Source organism: Dendropsophus ebraccatus, chromosome 4 (assembly GCF_027789765.1).
Source record: "Dendropsophus ebraccatus isolate aDenEbr1 chromosome 4, aDenEbr1.pat, whole genome shotgun sequence".
Lineage (NCBI taxonomy): Eukaryota > Metazoa > Chordata > Amphibia > Anura > Hylidae > Dendropsophus > Dendropsophus ebraccatus.
The window spans coordinates 167,227,883-167,250,748 of record NC_091457.1 but is presented as its reverse complement, the minus strand read 5'-3'; the positions used below and the strand labels follow the sequence as shown (position 1 = coordinate 167,250,748).

The 22,866-nt window shown below is 47.4% G+C and overlaps 1 protein-coding gene across 1 annotated transcript in view; it reads right to left on the bottom strand.

Annotated features, from left to right (window-relative positions):
• Positions 1-6,257: 6,257 nt before the first annotated feature.
• ABCD3 (ATP binding cassette subfamily D member 3) overlaps positions 6,258-22,866 on the bottom strand; it is a 37,434-nt gene continuing 20,825 nt past the window's right edge. The window contains exons 6-23 of the mRNA XM_069967714.1: positions 20,727-20,824; positions 20,458-20,581; positions 19,733-19,789; positions 19,510-19,652; positions 19,226-19,295; positions 18,018-18,087; positions 16,534-16,631; positions 16,362-16,453; positions 15,335-15,426; positions 12,190-12,262; positions 10,516-10,579; positions 9,311-9,388; positions 8,776-8,841; positions 8,597-8,686; positions 8,401-8,520; positions 8,072-8,176; positions 6,886-6,942; positions 6,258-6,436 (exon numbers count right to left, since the gene is read on the bottom strand). Of these exons, the coding sequence (XP_069823815.1) occupies positions 6,359-6,436; positions 6,886-6,942; positions 8,072-8,176; positions 8,401-8,520; positions 8,597-8,686; positions 8,776-8,841; positions 9,311-9,388; positions 10,516-10,579; positions 12,190-12,262; positions 15,335-15,426; positions 16,362-16,453; positions 16,534-16,631; positions 18,018-18,087; positions 19,226-19,295; positions 19,510-19,652; positions 19,733-19,789; positions 20,458-20,581; positions 20,727-20,824 (1,575 nt within the window). The 3' untranslated portion in view covers positions 6,258-6,358. The remainder of the gene's footprint in view (positions 6,437-6,885; positions 6,943-8,071; positions 8,177-8,400; positions 8,521-8,596; positions 8,687-8,775; positions 8,842-9,310; positions 9,389-10,515; positions 10,580-12,189; positions 12,263-15,334; positions 15,427-16,361; positions 16,454-16,533; positions 16,632-18,017; positions 18,088-19,225; positions 19,296-19,509; positions 19,653-19,732; positions 19,790-20,457; positions 20,582-20,726; positions 20,825-22,866) is intronic.

The following is a 22,866-nucleotide window of genomic DNA, read 5'->3' as shown; positions in this document are numbered from 1 at the left end:
TGAGGTATCCTTTCAGCCAAGGGCCCTTCCTGGAGGGATATCTGGCTAGTAGAAGGGCCCTTGGCTGGAGGGATACCTTGGCTGGGCCCTTGGCTGGAGGGATACCTTGGCTGGGCCCTTCCCGGAGGGATACCTTGGCTGGGCCCTTCCCGGAGGGATATCCGGCTAGTAGAAGGGCCCTTGGCTGGAGGAATACCTTGGCTGGGCCCTTGGCTGGAGGGATACCTTGGCTGGGCCCTTCCCGGAGGGATATCTGGCTAGTAGAAGGGCCCTTGGCTGGAGGAATACCTTGGCTGGGCCCTTCCCGGAGGGATACCTTGGCTGGGCCCTTCCCGGAGGGATATCCGGCTAGTAGAAGGGCCCTTGGCTGGAGGGATACCATGGCTGGGCCCTTCCCGGAGGGATACCTTGGCTGGGCCCTTCCCGGAGGGATATCCGGCTAGTAGAAGGGCCCTTGGCTGGAGGGATACCATGGCTGGGCCCTTCCCGGAGGGATATCTGGCTAGTAGAAGGGCCCTTGGCTGGAGGGATACCTTGGCTGGGCCCTTCCCGGAGGGATATCTGGCTAGTAGAAGGGCCCTTGGCTGGAGGGATACCTTGGCTGGGCCCTTCCCGGAGGGATATCTGGCTAGTTTTGTGTTTTGAGACTCTTAAAATAGGCTCCACAGGCTCTATTTTTTTTTTTTGCATATTTATATTTCCCAGGGAGCAATGCACCTAGGCTGTCACTGCATCGAGTGCTTCAGCCGGTCTCCCTGAGATCAGTGATGTTTTCTGGATCCACTCTCTGTACACGTTCTTAGCAGATCAATCACTAGTTTTTTTTTCCCGCCTTCATAAATTCCCCCTTTTTCTTACTGTTTAGCATTTTGCTGGTGTCATATTACATCTCATCTTGTGTTTGCAATTAATATATCAGGTGAAGGGTTGTACGAGATCAGAGAAACGAGGCTACAGAGTTCCTGATCAGCAGTAAATCTTGTCGGGATGTTGCGTCCAATGATTCAGGATATACAGCTGTCACCCAGTGTAGACATATTGTCGGTGCACTGATGCCATAGGGGGGGCCATGTCCCTTCATGGTATCACTGTGTATGTGGACACAGACGCTCCATATGCAGCAGTGCACGAGCAGAAGTAGATGACCCTTCCTGTCAGGTGTGAACAGGTGCTGCTGGTGGAGGTGGTGTACTGATGAGGGGGAAGGTTTTCTTGGTGCACCCTGGCTCCTCTGATAGCTGTGGATGGATGTATCTAAGAATTATGGAGGCCGGGTTCATCTCTCTATGGCAGGAGGAGACAGTCAGCAGGACAATACACCATCCACAAGGGTTATGGATTGGCAACCAGAACATGGCAGGAAGGTTTCTCAGCTTTCTCTGCCTCCACAGTCCAGACGAGGCAGAACAAGATGAGAAGATCAGAACTTGTGCTGAGCAGATTGGTCAAACTGTTTGAATTCAGAAACGTCAAAGCTCAGCATTTGATTCCTACGGCTGGAGAAGTTGGATGCCGCCCTAGGGAGTCCTGGTAATCATGGATACAGCATACGGCCACAGGAATCAAATATCTGAGCAGCTGCTCCTACCTATTCCATACACAGGGACTCCCTGCAGCTGGGGCCGCCCTGGAGTGACCCCTGTGCCGGCTATTTAACCAGGTCGATGCTACTATTAAAACTGAAAGCAAAATTTACACGGCTTTACAGCAGGGAACTGGTAATACAGTGGTTAAGGTCAGCTGATCTGTTGTCATGACAACCCCATGGCGGCCTGACTGGCTATTGATACAGCTGGACGCCAGTGCCGCGGCTGACCTCCATGTGTCACCCAGTCCGCCCTCTGCACCACTATGTGTCACCCAGTCCGCCCTCTGCACCACTATGTGTCACCCAGTCCGCCCTCTGCACCACTATGTGTCACCCAGCCCGCCCTCTGCACCACTATGTGTCACCCAGTCCCCCCTCTGTACCTCCATGTGTCACCCAGTCCGCCCTCTTTACGTCCATGTGTCACCCAGTCCGCCCTCTGTACCACTATGTGTCACCCAGTCCGCCCTCTGTACCACTATGTGTCACCCTGTCCCCCCTCTGTACCACTATGTGTCACCCAGTCCGCCCTCTGTACCACTATGTGTCACCCAGTCCCCCCTCTGTACCTCCATGTGTCACCCAGTCCGCCCTCTGTACCACTATGCAGTGGCGGTCTTTGGCACCAAGCACCCCAAGCGATCGCTTGGGGCCCCCAACATCCAGGGGGCCCCCACGCCCCGCTCTTGTGCTAAAGACCGCTGGACAGGGCCGCTGCCCCGCTCACTGCTGCCATCTGAACTGTAACTATGAGCACTCGTAATGAGCGCCCATAGTTACATGCAGCAGCACTGACAGGGCGGGAGACATTGGCTCCCTTTCTGTCAGTCACTCTTGTGGCCGCAGGAAGGGTTTTCCCTGCAGTCACAAATGGCAGCTTTGTCCTTGTGATGCCGGCGCTCCAGTGACATCACTGGAGCATCGGCGTCAGGACAAGGGGAGCGCGGCCTCGTGACCACAGGAAAAACCCTTGTGGCTACAAGAGTAAAGAGAAGAGGAGACGCCCGGACCCAGGGAGTATAAGTGTTTGTTTTATTGTGTTATAAACTATATGGGAGGGGGAGCATACAGGGGTCTGTTTAACTGGGGGAGCGCACATCAGGGGTCTATATAAATGGGGGGAGCACACAGGGGGGCTATAGACTACTGGGGCTTCACAGAGGGGTCTATATACTACTGGGGGCAGCACACAGGGGGTCTATATACTACTTGTGGCAGCAGAATGGGGTCTATATACAACTTGGAGAGCACACAGGAGGTCTATATCCAAGTGGGGGAGCACACAGGGGGGCTATATCCAAGTGGGGGAGCACACAGGGGGGCTATATACTACTGGGGGAGCACACATGGGTCTGTATACTACTGGTGGGGCACACAGGGGGTCTTATATACTACTGGGGGAACATACAGAGGGTCTATATACTACTTGTGAGTCACACAGGTGGTCTATATATAACTGGGGGAGCACACAGGGGTCTGTATACTATTGGGGCAGCACACAAGGAGTCTATATAATACTGGTGGGGCACACAGGGGGTCTATATACTACTGGGGGAACCACACAGGGGGTTTATATACTACTGGAGGAGCACACAGGGGTCTATATCCAAGTGGGGGAGCACACAGGAGGTCTATATCCAAGTGGGGGAGCACACAGGAGGTCTATATCCAAGTGGGGGAGGACACAGGGGGGCTAAATACCCCTGAGGGAGCACACAGGGGGCCTATATACTAGTGGGGAGCACACAGGGGGTATATACAACTGGGGGCAGCACACAGGGGGTCTATATAAAACTGGGGCAGCACACAGGAGGTCTTTATACTTCTGGGGGAGCACACGGGGGGCTATATATAACTGGGGGAACACACAGGGGTCTATATACTACTGGGGGCAGGACACAAGGGGTATATACTATTGGGGGCAGCACACAAGGAGTATATATTACTGGCGATAGCGCACAAGGGGTATATACTACTGTGGGCAACACACAGCGGTCTATTGTTTTGGAACGCGTGTCGAGGGGGGGGGGCCCCAGACATAACTTCGCTTGGGGCCCCAGAAATGCCAAGACCGCCCCTGCCACTATGTGTCACCCAGTCCGCCCTCTGTACCTCCATGTGTCACCCAGTCCCCCCTCTGTACCACTATGTCGCCCAGTCCGCCCTCTGTACCACTATGTGTCACCCAGTCCGCCCTCTGTACCACTATGTGTCGCCCAGTCCGCCCTCTGTACCTCCATGTGTCACCCAGTCCCCCCTCTGTACCACTATGTGTCGCCCAGTCTGCCCTCTGTACCACTACGTGTCGCCCCGTCCCCCCTCTGTACCACTATGTGTCGCCCCGTCCCCCCCTCTGTACCACTATGTGTCGCCCAGTCCACCCTCTGTACCACTATGTGTTGCCCCGTCCCCCCTCTGTACCACTATGTGTCGCCCAGTCCGCCCTCTGTACCACTATGTGTCGCCTTGCCCCATTTCTGTACCTCTTTGTGTCACCCTGTCCCCCCTGTGCATCTGTATGTCCCGTCCCCCCTCTGTACCTCTATGGGTCGACCCGTCCACCCTCTGTGTGTCACCCAGTGACCCCCCTGTATGTCCCTGTCCACCCTCTGTGTGTCACCCAGTGACCCCCCTGTATGTCCCTGTCCACCCTCTGTGTGTCACCCAGTGACCCCCCTGTATGTCCCTGTCTCTGTACCTCTGGCTGTCGCCCCATTATGTTTCACTTTAGGTTTTCCACAATCAATGTGATAGAGGGGCTGGAATTCTGGACCGCACTAACACACCCAAGATGACTCCCATCATCCCTCTTACAGGGTACCGTCCCATTTCAAGAGATTTTGCAGACAGCAATAGTACAAGCAATGTAAGATATCTTTTTAGAGAAACCTTCTAAACTAATCACTCAGTCTGAAATTCTGCCACAATACTTCTCCAGATCGGTCAGATTTTCGTGAGGTGATAGAAAAGCGAGAATCAGCCCTGACAGCGGAGGAAAGAAAGAAATGGATCAGCTGAACTCCGCTGACCATGACCATTCTGATATTTATCAATTGAGTAACGGGAACCCATGACCTTGTAATAAGGAGAATATCCTGTATGGGGGATGGGGGGGTCACACTTTAGCTTCTCCAGGCATGATGGGAGTTGTAGTTTTGCAGCCGCTGGGGGGCGGCAGAGTTTGACACCTTTGTCCTATACAGAATGTAAATGTTACAGAAGCTTCAGAAGAGACAGTATGAGGATTTACACAGATCCCGTTTATTGCATTACTCAGTGCATGCCTCTGTGCATTATAACGTTACATGGGGTCCGGTTAATGTCCTTACCCTCCAGTATTAGGTCTATCCCCCCCAGGCACCTCCTCACTAATCCGCATGACATTCAGCCACTTATCTATAGTCTTAAGTTAATAGGTTACAGTAAATCACATGGAAAGTATCGGATATTACACTGAAATCTGCACGTGGGACGTGTAAACCTGTTACATATAAAATTAGAGACAGAAAGCAGCAGTCTAGACAATGGAATCCGCCGCCCGCCTGTCCTGGATACTGGCCGCGTCCTCTGGGATCGGCGTAGCCGACGTTACAACCTGGCAGAGCGGTGGCCGCTTAGTGTTGTGTCCCCCGGTGGTATCCTCCCCCCGTCCTGCTTTTGGCATCGTCATTACAAGAAACATAGGAAATCCTAGAGTTAAGTGCATCTTGTTCATTTTTTCTGCATTACCTCAAAATATAACCTGAGATTAATTTAAAACAATAAAAAAGGATGCTAAATGTTTTTTACTGCGGTCACAAGAGACCCCTATAGTCCCAGGCTACAGTGCAGTCAATGCTTAAAGGGGAACTCCGACAAAAAGCATTTTCTTTCAAATCAACTGGTTTCAGAAAGTTAAATAGTTTTGTAATTTACTTCTATTAAAAAGTACTTATCAGCTGCTGTATTCTCTCCAGTCTGACACAGCGCTCTCTGCTGCCACCTCTGTCCATGTCAGGAACTGTCCAGAGCAGGAGAGGTTTTCTATGGTTTTAAGGTTTGCTATTTGCTGCTGCTCTGGACAGTTCCTGACATGGACAGAGGTGGCAGCAGAGAGCACTGTGTCAGACTGGAGAGAATACACCACTTCCTGCAGGACATCCAGCAGCTGATAAGTACTGGAAGACTGGAGATTTTTACATAGAAGTAAATTACAAATCTATATAACTTTCTGAAACCAGTTGATTTGAAAGAAAAAGATTTTCCCCGGAGTACCCCTTAAAGGTGGCGCTACACCATAGACAGCGGTCAGCCAACTCCTTACCACTTTTTATATAAGTGCATGATCGGCTGAGCTAAGCGTGCATGTGTCCTCCGTAGTGATTGGACACAGACAATATGACCGATCCTTCAAACGTTGTCGGAGAAGAGATGGGACACCCCAATACACAAACGGTCGGCCGACCCCACAATCATCAGCGGGTCCAGCCAACAGTCATCTAATGTGTAGGGCCACCTATAAAGAGGAAGAAAAGGAACAGGCCAACGATACCTTCCCTTAGTCCCTAAGGATGGGAAGCTGGGCGACTTGTGAGTAATGGATTGGTGTGGAGTCATCGGAGCGGCTGATTTGACCTCATTGAGGACCTCATTGTACCTCAGTACAGTAGTGTTAATCATTACATTAACATTATTAGACTTCAATTGTTTAAAATTAGGCAAAAAATCTGCTAAGAAAAAGAAAACTAGCCAATAGTTGTTTCCCTTGAGTTGGTTCTGAATCACGAAGCTCTAAGATCCAAACTCAATCGTCTCGTCTGTGATTGGCTTGAACTCGTAGTTGCCTCGTCCGTCCATGTGGAGGTAGTACTGCAAGGAGGAGAGGGACAGCAGTCAGGGATAATAACCAAAGTACTGGAAGACTGGAGATCATATTTAAATAGAAGTAAATTATAAATCTATATCATTTTCTATAACAAGTTAATCTAAAAGAAACATCACCGCAGTTCCCCTTTAAGCAGGGACGGACATGTCAGACATGATGTCAAAGGTTTTGTACAGTCGGGGTCTAAATATTCAGGTCCAGACCAATTGCTAAACGCACAACTGTAATAATCAATGCTGGAGCGATAACCATATAACACTGCTGTCCTTATGCTGCCGCAGATCTATCACAGAGATGGCGAACCTCCAGCCCTCCGGCTAAAGCTGCCGCTCTCCAGGCATGATGGGAATTGTAGTTTTGTAACAGCTGTAGGGCCGCAGGTTTCCCATCCCTGACCTGTGAGAAATTCACATGACTATATACTGCTATATACCTCATGATGCTTCCACAGGGACTTTCTGTGGGACACAGTGAAGAGGGAGATTCCAACCTGGGGAGACAAGCCACAGTTATTACACACTATACGGTCATAGGACGCTTCACCTATATACTCAATGATATATACTAAATGATGAAACAAAGCCAATAAACTGCAGGTGATGTCACAACGATGACATCATCCCTCCGGAGCTCACCACATCCTCTATCTGAGGATACAATTGTGGCAATTACAAGAATACAAGAACAGTTCCATATAATAATGTATCTAATTCCAATCCTGATATTGTGCAAGATGGGAATGGACAGTGTGAGGTAACAGCTGGGAACCAGAGTCGGGCCTGACTAATAGTTATGCAAGTTAAATGCCGGCCACTGGGGTATGAACAACGGCCATTCACAGCAGGAGAGGGTTATCACACAGCCCATAGCTCTGACCAATGACTACACAGCTTGGCCTTGTCTGGGGAGCGGTGCGGTCGGGACACCAGTCTGTTATTAGTCGGGACACCAGTCTGTCATTAGTCGGGACACCAGCCTGTCATTGGTCAGGAGCTGCGTGATAACCTACCTGCAGTGAAACACTGGAGTTTGCCCCCTATTGGCCAGCCAGCAATTTGCATATTAAGGGGGGGGGGGGGGGGGGGGGGTTGCTAGAACCAGAATATGGATATGGATGGCGACCACAGGCAGCAGTGTGTAGGTGAGCCTCCTGGTTTCTGTACATTCATGTAATGACGGGTCTTTTTCAGTAGATAACATTGCTATTCTATCATGAGTGTCAGGAATTATACAGTTTAGACACATGGCGGCCTCCTTTACCATCTCACTGCCACCCACAATCCTCCTGGTCTACCTGGGAAGAATCTCAGACTACTGAGCCACACAGTGCAAAACGCAGCAAGAACATAGCGCCATTCTACTATACATTCTGCACAGATGGGGTTCAATGTAAAAAAAAGCAACAATATACACAGAATAACAGGAAGGACAAGTCAGTGGGCTCAGGTCTCTGGGACCCTCAACAAGCACAGGACTGGTGGCTCATGTACTAAGTCCATTGGTGGGGGAGCAAGGAAACATGTTGTACATCCTCTGATAGTCAGCCCACCCCCATGTAATGCGGATACACCCGGGGGACAGGGGATAGATGGATACCATCTCACTCTATGGTCACTCACCTTCCTACAGTGGCTGTAAATGTAACCTTCAACATCCACACTGACCGCGCTCGTGCACTCATCCAAGATGGCAAACTGAGGCTTGTGGTAAAATAACCGCGCCATCTAAAAAGACAACATGAACATCCTGGTTTCACATTACATCATCACATCTTTCGTTTAGGTCTGTACAAGTATTGCACATGGGATGTGGAGCGACACCTTCAGGTCAGGAAATATATATATATATTTATATATGTGTGTGTGTGTATATATATATATTATATATTTATTATATATACACACACACACTGTATATATATATATATATCCCATGCTGCCTTACATACCGCCATCCTCTGCTTCTCTCCTCCGCTGAGCACATCCATCCAGTCCTGGACACTATCCCAGCCGCCCTCGCGCTCCAGGATGGGCCCCAGCTGCACATTGTCCAGGTAATCCTTCAGCACCTGAGCACAGACACACAAAGCTATGAGATACAGTCTCATCGGGGCTCACAAACCGCAGCCTTCCCCCCATCCTTACCTTATCGGAGATACCTTTACGCTTCTGATCTTCTTGGGTGTCTGGGTAGATGACTTGGTCTCGTAATGTCCCGAGAGTCATGTACGGTCTCTGTAAGGAACAATAGTGACATCCCCTTCAGCCTCTCCATCATCATCATCATACAAAAACTATGAAGAATCAATGTGAATAAACTTTACCTGAGGAACATAAAATAGTTTTCCTCGTTCAGGTTTAGTCAGAGATCCACCGAACAGCGGCCATAACTATAAGGGGAAAGAGAAGAAACAGGTCTGAGTGGGAGATGAGAAGAAGAAAGACAAATCCAGCAAATCCGTCATCTGGTTTATGGCTCATCACACAGCTGATCGGCAGCAGTCAGAGCCCCTACAATGTAATATCAGTGGTCTATTGGCACTACACGACCTCCATGATGAGGGTGATGAGCAGCAGCACCGTCACGGACATGATCGTGGTCTTTCAACATGTGGAAACAGCGCGATTATCGCCCGATAATCAGACAATAAGGGCCTTTAGTCATACAACAAGTGTGAGGGTATATAAAGATAATCTGGTATTCTGAGATCACACCTGACCTCACAGAGCAGGGATAGGGAACCTGTCGCCCTCCATCTGAAGACTGGAGGGCCGCACATTCCCCCTTTCTGTGATTGACCAATAACATCTCTGAATATGTGAGGAATATAAATGAGACCTGTATAAAATGTAACTTACCTCTCCTAATACACGGAACAGAGAACTCTTCCCGCATCCATTCGGCCCGCAGACAAGAACATTGGTACCAGATCTCACCTGCACAGACACAGACCACTCCATTATAAACCATGTGACTGATATTACCCTCCTGACCCCATCACATAGCCTAATACTAATGTAACTGCGGCATCTGCTGAGGGGAGACGCTATAGGAACACATCAGCAGGTGAGACGCTATAGGACATATCAGCAGGTGTAATGCTATAGGGACATATCAGCAGGCGAGACGCTATAGGGACATATCAGCAGGCGAGACGCTATAGGACATATCAGCAGGTGAGACGCTATAGGGACATATCAGCAGGTGAGACGCTATAGGGACATATCAGCAGGTGAGACGCTATAGGGACATATCAGCAGGTGAGACGCTATAGGGACATATCAGCAGGTGAGACGCTATAGGGACATATCAGCAGGTGAGACGCTATAGGGACATATCAGCAGGTGAGACGCTATAGGACATATCAGCAGGTGAGACGCTATAGGGACATATCAGCAGGTGAGACGCTATAGGGACATATCAGCAGGTGAGACGCTATAGGAACACATCAGCAGGTGAGACGCTATAGGACATATCAGCAGGTGTAATGCTATAGGGACATATCAGCAGGCGAGACGCTATAGGGACATATCAGCAGGTGAGACGCTATAGGGACATATCAGCAGGTGAGACGCTATAGGGACATATCAGCAGGTGAGACGCTATAGGGACATATCAGCAGGTGAGACGCTATAGGGACATAACAGGCGAGACGCTATAGGGACATAACAGGCGAGACGCTATAGGGACATATCAGCAGGTGAAACGCTATAGGGACATATCAGCAGGTGAGACGCTATAGGGACATATCAGCAGGTGAGACGCTATAGGGACATATCAGCAGGCGAGACGCTATAGGGACATATAAGCAGGTGAGACGCTATAGGGACATATCAGCAGGTGAGACGCTATAGGGACATATCAGCAGGTGAGACGCTATAGGGACATACAACAGGTGAGACGCTATAGGGACATATCAGCAGGTGAGACGCTATAGGGACATATCAGCAGGTGAGACGCTATAGGGACATACAACAGGTGAGACGCTATAGGGACATACAACAGGTGAGACGCTATAGGGACATATCAGACTGTTGATTCATTGCAGTGCAGAATCCTTTACCTCAAAGTTAAGGTCTCGGATAAGAATATCTCCATTAGGTGTAGCAAGAGGAACATGTTCAAACCTTGGAAAAAAAAAAAGAAGAAGATGCAAATACATTAGCAGATGACACTGATGAAACATCATACCCTACAGTAGAAGTATACAGCAGGTATATAGAATAGAACAAAAGGGTGACTGCTGGTGTACGTCCGGGCTCACACGTATAGTTTTTCAACTACAGCTTCCTCTGTATCTGTACTCATAGTCACACATATATCCTCTGTATCTGTCCGTATAGTCACACATATATCCTCTGTATCTGTCCGTATAGTCACACATATATCCTCTGTATCTGTCCGTATAGTCACACATATATCCTCTGTATCTGTATGTATGGTTACACATATATCCTCTGTATCTGTATGTATAGTCACACATATATCCTCTGTATCTGTATGTATGGTCACACATATATCCTCTGTATCTGTCCGTATAGTCACACATATATCCTCTGTATCTGTCCATATAGTCACACATATATCCTCTGTATCTGTCCGTATAGTCACACATATATCCTCTGTATCTGTATGTATGGTTACACATATATCCTCTGTATCTGTATGTATAGTCACACATATATCCTCTGTATCTGTATGTATGGTCACACATATATCCTCTGTATCTGTCCATATAGTCACACATATATCCTCTGTATCTGTATGTATGGTCACACATATATCCTCTGTATCTGTCCATATAGTCACACATATATCCTCTGTATCTGTATGTATGGTCACAGATATATCCTCTGTATCTGTCCGTATAGTCACACATATATCCTCTGTATCTGTCCGTATAGTCACACATATATCCTCTGTATCTGTATGTATGGTCACACATATATCCTCTGTATCTGTCCATATAGTCACACATATGTCCTCTGTGTATGTATGGTCACACATATATCCTCTGTATCTGTCCGTATAGTCACACATATATCCTCTGTATCTGTATGTATGGTCACACATATATCCTCTGTATCTGTATGTATGGTCACACATATATCCTCTGTATCTGTATGTATGGTAACACACATATATCCTCTGTATCTGTATGTATGGTGTTACACATATATCCTCTGTATCTGTCCATATAGTCACACATATATCCTCTGTATCTGTATGTATGGTTACACATATATCCTCTGTATCTGTATGTATGGTTACACAATATCCCCTGTATCTGTCCATATAGTCACACATATATCCTCTGTATCTGTATGTATGGTGTTGCACATATATCCTCTGTATCTGTCCATATAGTCACACATATGTCCTCTGTGTTAAAAATAGGGCGCCTCCGTTGAAAGAACGGACATGTTTGCAATAGTTTATAGTTTTAGTTTAAACGTTTTGTCTAACAGGACCCTAAACCGTCTTTACTGAGAAGGGGACAAATATACTAAGATTGATCCCCCACCACTGTATACTGGTTCAGGCCTGGATCCATAGTCAGCTCAGTTATATCCTCCTATAAACGTGCCGAGTGATTCTGGTGACATAATCTGCCCTTTCCTGTACAGGGGATGAATTGTCGGCTTTCCCCTCCCTGGGATTACCATGTGGCCAGTCCTCAGGCCGCACCATGGCCACTATGAGGCTAAATTCACATATACAGACGCCTCACACACACCTGATGATGTTGTCAGCATTGATAACTCTTCCACTTCCAGGTATCAGGGGAATGCTGGGAAGACTCTCCGACTCTGTAATATCACAGGAATTACACATATTATACTGCAGCCTCCATACATTACACATATTATACTGCAGCCTCCATACATTACACATATTATACTGCAGCCTCCATACATTACACATATTATACTGCAGCCTCCATACATTACACACATACTGCAGCCTCCATACATTACATACATACTGCAGCCTCCATACATTACATACATACTGCAGCCTCCATACATTACATACATACTGCAGCCTCCATACATTACACACATACTGCAGCCTCCATACATTACACATATTATACTGCAGCCTCCATACATTACACATATTATACTGCAGCCTCCATACATTACACATATTATACTGCAGCCTCCATACATTACACACATACTGCAGCCTCCATACATTACATACATACTGCAGCCTCCATACATTACATACATACTGCAGCCTCCATACATTACACATATTATACTGCAGCCTCCATACATTACACATATTATACTGCAGCCTCCATACATTACATACATACTGCAGCCTCCATACATTACATACATACTGCAGCCTCCATACGTTACACATACTGCAGCCTCCATACATTACATACATACTGCAGCCTCCATACATTACACACATACTGCAGCCTCCGTACATTACACACATACTGCAGCCTCCATACATTACACATACACTGCAGCCTCCATACATTACACATATTATACTGCAGCCTCCATACATTACACATATTATACTGCAGCCTCCATACATTACACACATACTGCAGCCTCCATACATTACACACATACTGCAGCCTCCATACATTACACATACACTGCAGCCTCCATACATTACACATATTATACTGCAGCCTCCATACATTACACATATTATACTGCAGCCTCCATACATTACACATATTATACTGCAGCCTCCATACATTACACACATACTGCAGCCTCCATACATTACACACATACTGCAGCCTCCATACATTACACACATACTGCAGCCTCCATACATTACACATACACTGCAGCCTCCATACATTACACATATTATACTGCAGCCTCCATACATTACACATATTATACTGCAGCCTCCATACATTACACATATTATACTGCAGCCTCCATACATTACACACATACTGCAGCCTCCATACGTTACACACATACTGCAGCCTCCATACGTTACACACATACTGCAGCCTCCATACATTACACACATACTGCAGTCTCCATACGTTACACATATATGTCAGCCTCCATACATTACATATATACTGCAGCCTCCATACATTACACATATACTGCAGCCTCCATACATTACACTTATACCGCAGCCTCCGTACATTACACATACACTGCAGCCTCCGTACATTACACATACACTGCAGCCTCCGTACATTACACATATACTGCAGCCTCCGTACATTACACATATACTGCAGCCTCCATACATTACACATATATCGCAGCCTCCATACATTACACATATATGCGTAATGTATGGAGGCTGCAGTATATGTGTAATGTATGGAGGCTGCGATATATGTGTAATGTATGGAGGCTGCGATATATGTGTAATGTACGGAGGCTGCAGTGTATGTGTAATGTACAGAGGCTGCAGTATATGTGTAATGTACAGAGGCTGCAGTGTATGTGTAATGTACAGAGGCTGCAGTATATGTGTAATGTATGGAGGCTGCAGTGTATGTGTAATGTACGGAGGCTGCAGTATGTGTGTAACGTATGGAGACTGCAGTATATATGTAATGTACGGAGGCTGCGGTATAAGTGTAATGTATGGAGGCTGCAGTATATGTGTAATGTATGGAGGCTGCAGTATATATGTAATGTATGGAGGCTGACATATATGTGTAACGTATGGAGACTGCAGTATGTGTGTAATGTATGGAGGCTGCAGTATGTGTGTAATGTATGGAGGCTGCAGTATGTGTGTAATGTATGGAGGCTGCAGTATATGTGTAATGTATGGAGGCTGCAGTATATATGTAATGTATGGAGGCTGACATATGTGTAACGTATGGAGGCTGCAGTATGTGTGTAACGTATGGAGGCTGCAGTATGTGTGTAACGTATGGAGGCTGCAGTATGTGTGTAATGTATGGAGGCTGCAGTATGTGTGTAATGTATGGAGGCTGCGATATATGTGTAATGTATGGAGGCTGCAGTATATCGCAGCCTCCATACATTACACATATTATACTGCAGCCTCCATACATTACACATATTATACTGCAGCCTCCATACATTACACATACACTGCAGCCTTCATACATTACACACATACTGCAGCCTCCATACATTCCACACATACTGCAGCCTCCATACATTACACACATACTGCAGCCTCCATACGTTACACACATACTGCAGCCTCCATACATTACACATATATCGCAGCCTCCATACATTACACATACACTGCAGCCTCCATACATTACACATATTATACTGCAGCCTCCATACATTACACATATTATACTGCAGCCTCCATACATTACACATATTATACTGCAGCCTCCATACATTACACATACACTGCAGCCTTCATACATTACACACATACTGCAGCCTCCATACATTACACACATACTGCAGCCTCCATACATTACACACATACTGCAGCCTCCATACATTACACATATTATACTGCAGCCTCCATACATTACACACATACTGCAGCCTCCATACATTACACATATACTGCAGCCTCCATACATTACACATATACTGCAGCCTCCATACATTACACACATACTGCAGCCTCCATACATTACACACATACTGCAGCCTCCATACATTACACATATTATACTGCAGCCTCCATACATTCCACACATACTGCAGCCTCCATACATTACACATATACTGCAGCCTCCGTACATTACACATATACTGCAGCCTCCATACATTACACATATATCGCAGCCTCCGTACATTACACATACTGCAGCCTCCATACATTACACATACACTGCAGCCTCCGTACATTACACATATACTGCAGCCTCCGTACATTACACTTATACCGCAGCCTCCGTACAGGTCATGTGATGCAGTTACCTTTATCCTGCTGAGACACCATGGTTCTCTCATATTTCCCTTGGTTTAGATCCTTCAGCACCTGCATCAGTTCTGTGATCCTGGCCGTGAATCTACAGATGAGGAAACACAAGTCATTGGGTGCTGAACATTAGAGACGGCGGAGCTGGATACAAGTCACACGGCGATGCAGATACACAGCCATCGTACAGGGTGGTGTCAGGAAGACGAGCAGGTCTGATACATTACAGTAAATAAAGCATATTCCAATGTACAAGCATGTCTTACAATGTATAAGAGATACAGACTCACTAATCCCCATCTGCTGCTTAGTTTCATAACCTGTCCTGTTGCCCTTGGTTACGACCCGCCAGGCATCCACTAGCTTAGGTTGCACATGCTCAGTTCAATCCCAGTCACATGACCTGCCCCATCAGTACTGGCAGTTGGTTTTCACTTCACATGCAGCAATGGGGATTGTGGGAAAGTGTCTGCACTGTTGCCTGGCAACCGCAGGGTCACAGAGAGGAAACAGGAAGTGATTAGATCCATGGGGAGGAAAATGGCAGAGAGACCTAAGCTACTTCACTAAAAAACACATGTGCATGGTACACATGATTGTACCTGCTTTGTTTTGTGACACCTCCCCTTTAAGGGCCCTATTACACAGAGCGATCTACCTGATCAGGCCGATTCAGCAGATTGGGGAAAGATTAACCCCTCCAGTGCTGCAGGTCAATCTATTAGCGATAAATCAATGGGCTACAGAGTAAGTGATTCTCACTGGATGCACATTATACCATAGGTTCCATCCCTACAGCTTCAGATCACTGTAATACGAGGGCAAGTCCAGGGCTCCCCAGGGGTCTGCGGTCCCCCCCCCTTTGTCGTCACACACATTGCTGGAAGGAAAAGGTTTTACACCATGAACTCCACAGATCCCCTACAAGAAGATGATCCCCTACGGTTCTGTGAACTCTCCCTGTCCATTACTATAGCTGCATCCAGAACAGATAGTCCTTAACAGGATTTATCAATGAGACCTTACCCAGACAGCCGGGTCATCTCACGTCCTGCCAGAACAATCCTCCCTAGTGCCTGAGACATCCGTAGTAACATCCGTCCACTCTGGTAGTAATCCTATGAGAGAAAGACGAGAGATCAGACAGGGGATACATCCACATGTGACGGGATATCTATACAGGTGAAGGCGCTCTCACCTCCAGGAGCTCGGCGTGGGTGCTGGTCAGATGGCGGGGATGGTTTGGTGTAAGGAATGGACGGCTGACAACCAGATAACCAACCACTGTCGCAAGATCTGCAATAAAAAAGGCCATAAACAGCTAGAAGTATAGACACTGTACAGGGGAGGAAGCAGGTGCGACACATCAGGCGTTTTATCAGTCTGGGGCGGCTTTTGGTTCTGGGTGTGGACGTTCATACATTTATTATAGTGATGGGCTACAGCGCTCTATGCACACTGCCCTCTGTGACCATTTATAGTATATTTATTATCTGTAATCACAATATCGGGGCACGCATTATAGGGAGTGACTTACAATCAGCCCATTGCTGTGTATGTGTATATATTATTTTTTTGGACCCCATTTATACTTGTGTATACGTATATTTTTGTTGCACAGCTGGCCTAATACATTGTTATGTACTTCTATTGTTTGGCCAGTAGGTGGTGCTGGTGCACGATGGTTCACAGTATTGTACACTATGGGCCACATGTATCATCCGGCGAACGGATGATTTTCGGCGGAAAGTGCCGATTTGCGTATTTTTTTTATTCGCAAATGGCCGATTTGCGAATAAAATATTCGCAAATCGTCACTTTCCGCCGAGTACGCCAGGGGGGGGGCGGAAAGGGGGCGTGTAGTGGGCGCGGACTCAGAGTCCGCGCGATTTACCATCCGTTCCGCCCAAATGTACGCCGAAAACCTACTCCAGTCCTCAGCTAGCGTAGGTTTTCAGCGGTGCGCACCGGCGCGCATGGGATTTATGTAGAGGCAGTCCGCCTCTACATAAATCTCCGTAGCGCCGAAGCTGCGGGGGCATTTATAAGTCCGGCGTAAAAAACGCCGGACTTAATAAATGCCCCCCTATATGTGCAGGCCTTTTGTTCCCCTCTATGGCCTTACTCCTCCATTTTCCCACCTGTGTAGATACCCCAGGACTTATAATATGTATTTTTATAATGTTTTTCATTGTATACTAATAAAGGAATGTTGATTATTAAATGCACAGGGGGAGTCACAACCTTTCATTCCCATGAGCTGTTTATTAATTAAAAAAATAAATGCACACACTCCCAGCTTGCCCTCCCTCCCAGGCATCAGCTCCCGGCGTGCCCTCCCTCCCAGGCCACAGCTCCCAGCTTGCCCTCCCTCCCAGGCCACAGCTCCCAGCTTGCCCTCCCTCCCAGGCCACAGCTCCCAGCTTGCCCTCCCTCCCAGGCCACAGCTCCCGGCGTGCCCTCCCCCTCCCAGGCTACAACTTGAGTAATCTTGCTTGTTAGTAGTGTTACCTGCCATGTGGCTCTTTGGCTGTTATAAACACCCCCCTCCCCTCCATTAGTTATCGATGCATGCTGGGGGTTGTAGTTTTGCCATTGAATAATGCTGGTTTGTATATAAGTGTGGATTGAGGGTGTCTCCCGCCCAGTATATTGTATAATCAGGTAGAGATAAGGACTTACATTTGGCAATGATGCTGTCTACAAATCCCATGGAAAACCGGAATAAAATAAACTTATGCAAGTGCTCCACCTGTGTGATAGAAAGAAATGAGATTATAGCAGCGTACAACGTCCCCGGGCAAAGATCTGCACATAATACCGCACACCGCCCCTCCCTGGGCACACATCTGCACATCACACCGCTCCTCCCCGGGCACACATCTGCACATCACACCGCTCCTCCCCGGGCACACATCTGCGCATAATACCGCACACCGCCCCTCCCTGGGCACACATCTGCACATCACACCGCTCCTCCCCGGGCACACATCTGCGCATAATACCACACACCGCTCCTCCCTGTGCACACATCTGCACATCACACCGCTCCTCCCCGACACACATCTGCACATAATACCGCTCCTCCCCGGGCACACAACACATGAGGAGCCCGGAGGAAGAAGAGGGGAACCAAGGAGCCCGGAGGAGGGAGAAGAGAGGACCAGAGGAGCCCGGAGGAGGGAGAAGAGGGGACCAGAGGAGCCCGGAGGAGGGAGAAGAGGGGACCAGAGGAGCCCGGAGGAGGGAGAAGAGGGGACCAGAGGAGCCCGGAGGAGGGAGAAGAGGGGACCAGAGGAGCCCGGAGGAGGGAGAAGAGAGGACCAGAGGAGCCCGGAGGAGGGAGAAGAGAGGACCAGAGGAGCCCGGAGGAGGGAGAAGAGAGGACCAGAGGAGCCCGGAGGAGGGAGAAGAGGGGACCAGAGGAGCCCGGAGGAGGGAGAAGAGGGGACCAGAGGAGTCCGGAGGAAAAGGAGTCTGAATGTGTCTGGAGGAGAAGCAAGACAGAGAAGTCTGGTTGGGCATTACCCTTCCTGTCACCACATACATGTGTATGGGGGCGATCAGGTGAGACTGTTGTCAATGTTTGGCCACCATATCTATATTGTATGACCATAGTTATCGTTAAAAAAAAACACGGCACTGAAGTACAAGGTGAGTATGAGTGCCAGCAGCCACATCAAAACCCTCAAGGAGTTCCCTGTATAGTCCTCAAAAAAGCTTTAGCCTCCAAAACGCCAAACAAATGGCGAGCTTATGGAACAAAAAAAAAAAACAGCAACGTTTCAGTCCGCACTATGTAAACTTCAAATAACCATATCTATAGCGAGTGACCGCACCTACAGCGAGTGATCGCACCTATAGCGAGCGACCATCATCATTTCTCTTACCAGTTTGTTAAAGGCGGAGTGGATGGTGAGCTTTTCCCTTTTGTTTCCATTGTAGAAGGCGATTTCTTCACTAAAAAACAATGATGGAAAATGCTGGTAAATCATCAACTCTTATGACTGGTGACCGATATTACAATGATTGTCAGTGTAACATGTAGACAGGCTGGATCTGAGGGTTAGGAATAGTGAGTAAAAGCAGTTCTATATCTATACCATTGTAACAACCCGTCAGTACAGGGTTAACCACAAGGAGAGCATTTCCCGTCATAAAAGATCCCGCTTACCTGTTGGTAATGAGGCGCGAGTTGACGTATCTGTATTCGCCTTCGTATCTCTGTTCGGTAACTGTCATTTTACCAATAGGTCTCCTGAGGCGTGTAAGGAAAAGTCCTGAGACAAGCAAATAGGCCATCATGCTTGCTGGACCCTGAGCAAACAACAAACACTGATATTAGTGACAGGGGTGCACATGTGAGGGATCCTGGGGGGTGTACACACCGCTCTTACCTGAGCTCCAATGGCACTCGTCAGCTTGAAGATGTACAAGACGATATCCAGGAACGGCTGCGACACAAAACAATATACTTTAATATTAAAGCGTCAATGACCTCTAAGAGCAAGACTGGAATCTTACATCTACATACATAGAGAAATAACTATATCATACATGTAGTTTGTAATGGAGGCAATGGATTCATTGTGACACACATCTAAGGAGAATGCCCATTCTGTACCAGACGGCTCATACCAGTAGGGTCCAACCTGCAGCCCACCGCAAACCCAATCATGCCTGGACAACCATGACTTATACCATCATTATGTGCCAAAACTCTTCTTTCACCACAAGGCGGCAGCCCTGAGTACATCCAACCAAGACCAGACGCATAGAACTCAACATAAAAAGGAGGAGAAAATATAATTTCTGCCTTCCTCTGGATCAACCCTGTAGGGTCAGAGGCTCAGCTGGATGGATGGCTTTTTTTTTTTCGCTTTACACACTATGGGGGACATTTATGAAGGCATACTCATACACCAATCTTAAATTGGGCCCCGCCGGATCCACTAAGGGGCGCACTCCTCTTAGTGAATCCAACCTGACCTGCGTCTGTCATACGTAGAAATTTACAGATTCCCCCCAACCCCACCCCCCACACCTGTTCATTGGGCTAGGGGGATACGGCGGTGTCGCAGATTTCATAAATACCGCCTATGTTTCTATGTGATTAAGTCACCTTGCTTAGGTTGGAGTACAGGTCCACCACACTGTTGCAGAATCTCTCCACATCCTGGGTAAGAAGCTGGTCGGCATTTGCGATACGGTTATCCAAGTTGCCCATTTTATAATAAGTAAAAGATCTAAAATAAATAAATAATACTATGAGGTTTAGCGTAGAGCCGCACAGCGAGCAGTGTGAGAATCCCAGACATCTACATAACTGTATACATGACTGCATAATGATCGGGTATTCTGTATTGCCTTCTCTTATATCCAGGGACTTACTTCAGGTATTCATCATACAGGTGCTTGGTCAGACGCTCTCGGAAACACAACTTCAGCTCATTCAGACCAAATTTTAAGAAGTTATTTACTAGTGAAATCTGCAAATAAGAAGCAAATAGGTCAATACAGAGGGCAAAGCAACAAGAGGGGCATCCAGGAATACAGAGGCCAAAGCAACAAGAGGGGCATATAACACAGCAACACGAGGGGCATCCAGGAATACAGAGGGCAAAGCAACACAAGGGGCATACAGGAAAACAGAGGGCAAAGCAACAAGAGGGGTTTACAGGAATACAGAGGGCAAAGCAACAAGAGGGGCATACAGGAATACAGAGGGCAAAGCAACAAGAGGCGTATACAGGAATACAGAGGGCAAAGCAACAAGAGGCGTATACAGGAATACAGAGGGCAAAGCAACAAGAGGCGTATACAGGAATACAGAGGGCAAAGCAACAAGAGGCGTATACAGGAATACAGAGGGCAAAGCAACAAGAGGCGTATACAGGGATACAGAGGGCAAAGCAACAAGAGGCGTATACAGGGATACAGAGGGCAAAGCAACAAGAGGCGTATACAGGAATACAGAGGGCAAAGCAACAAGGAATACAGGAATACAGAGGGCAAAGCAACAAGAGGCGTATACAGGGATACAGAGGGCAAAGCAACAAGAGGGGTGTACAGGGATACAGAGGGCAAAGCAACAAGAGGCGTATACAGGGATACAGAGGGCAAAGCAACAAGAGGGGCATACAGGAATACAGAGGGCAAAGCAACAAGAGGGGTGTACAGGAATACAGAGGGCAAAGCAACAAGGAATCCAGGAATTACAGAGGGGCATATAACACACATACATTATCACACAGCAAAGCAGCATGTAGCGTGAACATCAAAATCCAGAAATCCCAGCTGAAGAAACATTTCAGGGTGAATTCACACACCGCAGATTAGTTCACGTGAATGGGGTCTGCAGAAATCTATGTTCTTGCCACCATAATAACCTCACCGATAGACACAACGTCAGATATATGGACTTCTCAGTGTGCCACACACTACGTCACTCTTACGTTTCACCTTTCACTATTATTCCCCTCAGTCCACATGAGCTCACCCCACAGACAGGCAGTATATTACCCCTCAGCTGTCAGGTTCCCCATTATTAGTATAAGTGATGGCCTGTACATTATTTTTAGGGGGACATCAGACACCACATACTGTATATAGAATCACGTTGGATCTTATTGGGTTGTATCGTGTTACATCCAGGAGATGAAAAACTATTGTTCTCCTGGTAATAGAAGTCAGTCATGTGATTCTGCTTAATCCAAGTTACACCAGGCACCGAATAGCGCCAAATGACTAATCTCCCCTGTTACAGAGGGCAGCAGAATAATCCGGACCCTCATATGACCCGGCACATTGACAGAAACTACAGTAACGCTTTCTCAGGACGTCACTGACACAATCATGGCGACAATGACATGGCTGCCTCTGTGTAACCATACCAGGCTGTTCAGTCTGTGATCCAGTGTTACTTTACAACCAGCTGCTGCAAAATTGAAGTTTTCTCTTTACCACAGTAATGTCCCCCAACTTGTAGGTTAGTAACAGCTAGAGAGCCACAACTCCCAGCATGCCATGACGGCCACAGGTAATCTTATTAAGGCCGAGGCTGTCAGGGTATACTAGGTTGTAGTTTTGTAACAGCTGGAGAGGCACAAGCTGAAGAACACGGCTTAAAGGAAACTGTATGCAAGCCGCATTTTGCAAGGCTACAACTCCCAACATGTCCTAACATAACCATGGGAACCTACATACTCACTCCAAAATTCACCACTGCCTCCTGCAATGACCTCCCTGTGCATCCAATCACTGGCCTCAGCGACCAAGTGCTCAATGTATGACATCATGGCAGCGCCTCCTGGAGGATTGATGAGGCTGCAGTGATTTTAGGGGCCCAGCCTGTATGGACAACCCCTTTATTTTCAGAATCAGTGAGGACGTGAGGGTTTTATCACCCCAACCCCTTCAATACCCGCTGTTACAGAGACCTATGAAAAGTAGGGATCATGAGCGGCTGAACATCCAGACCCCAACAGATCCAATGTTTAGACATTCATTTCTGTAACATGCAATGAAATAG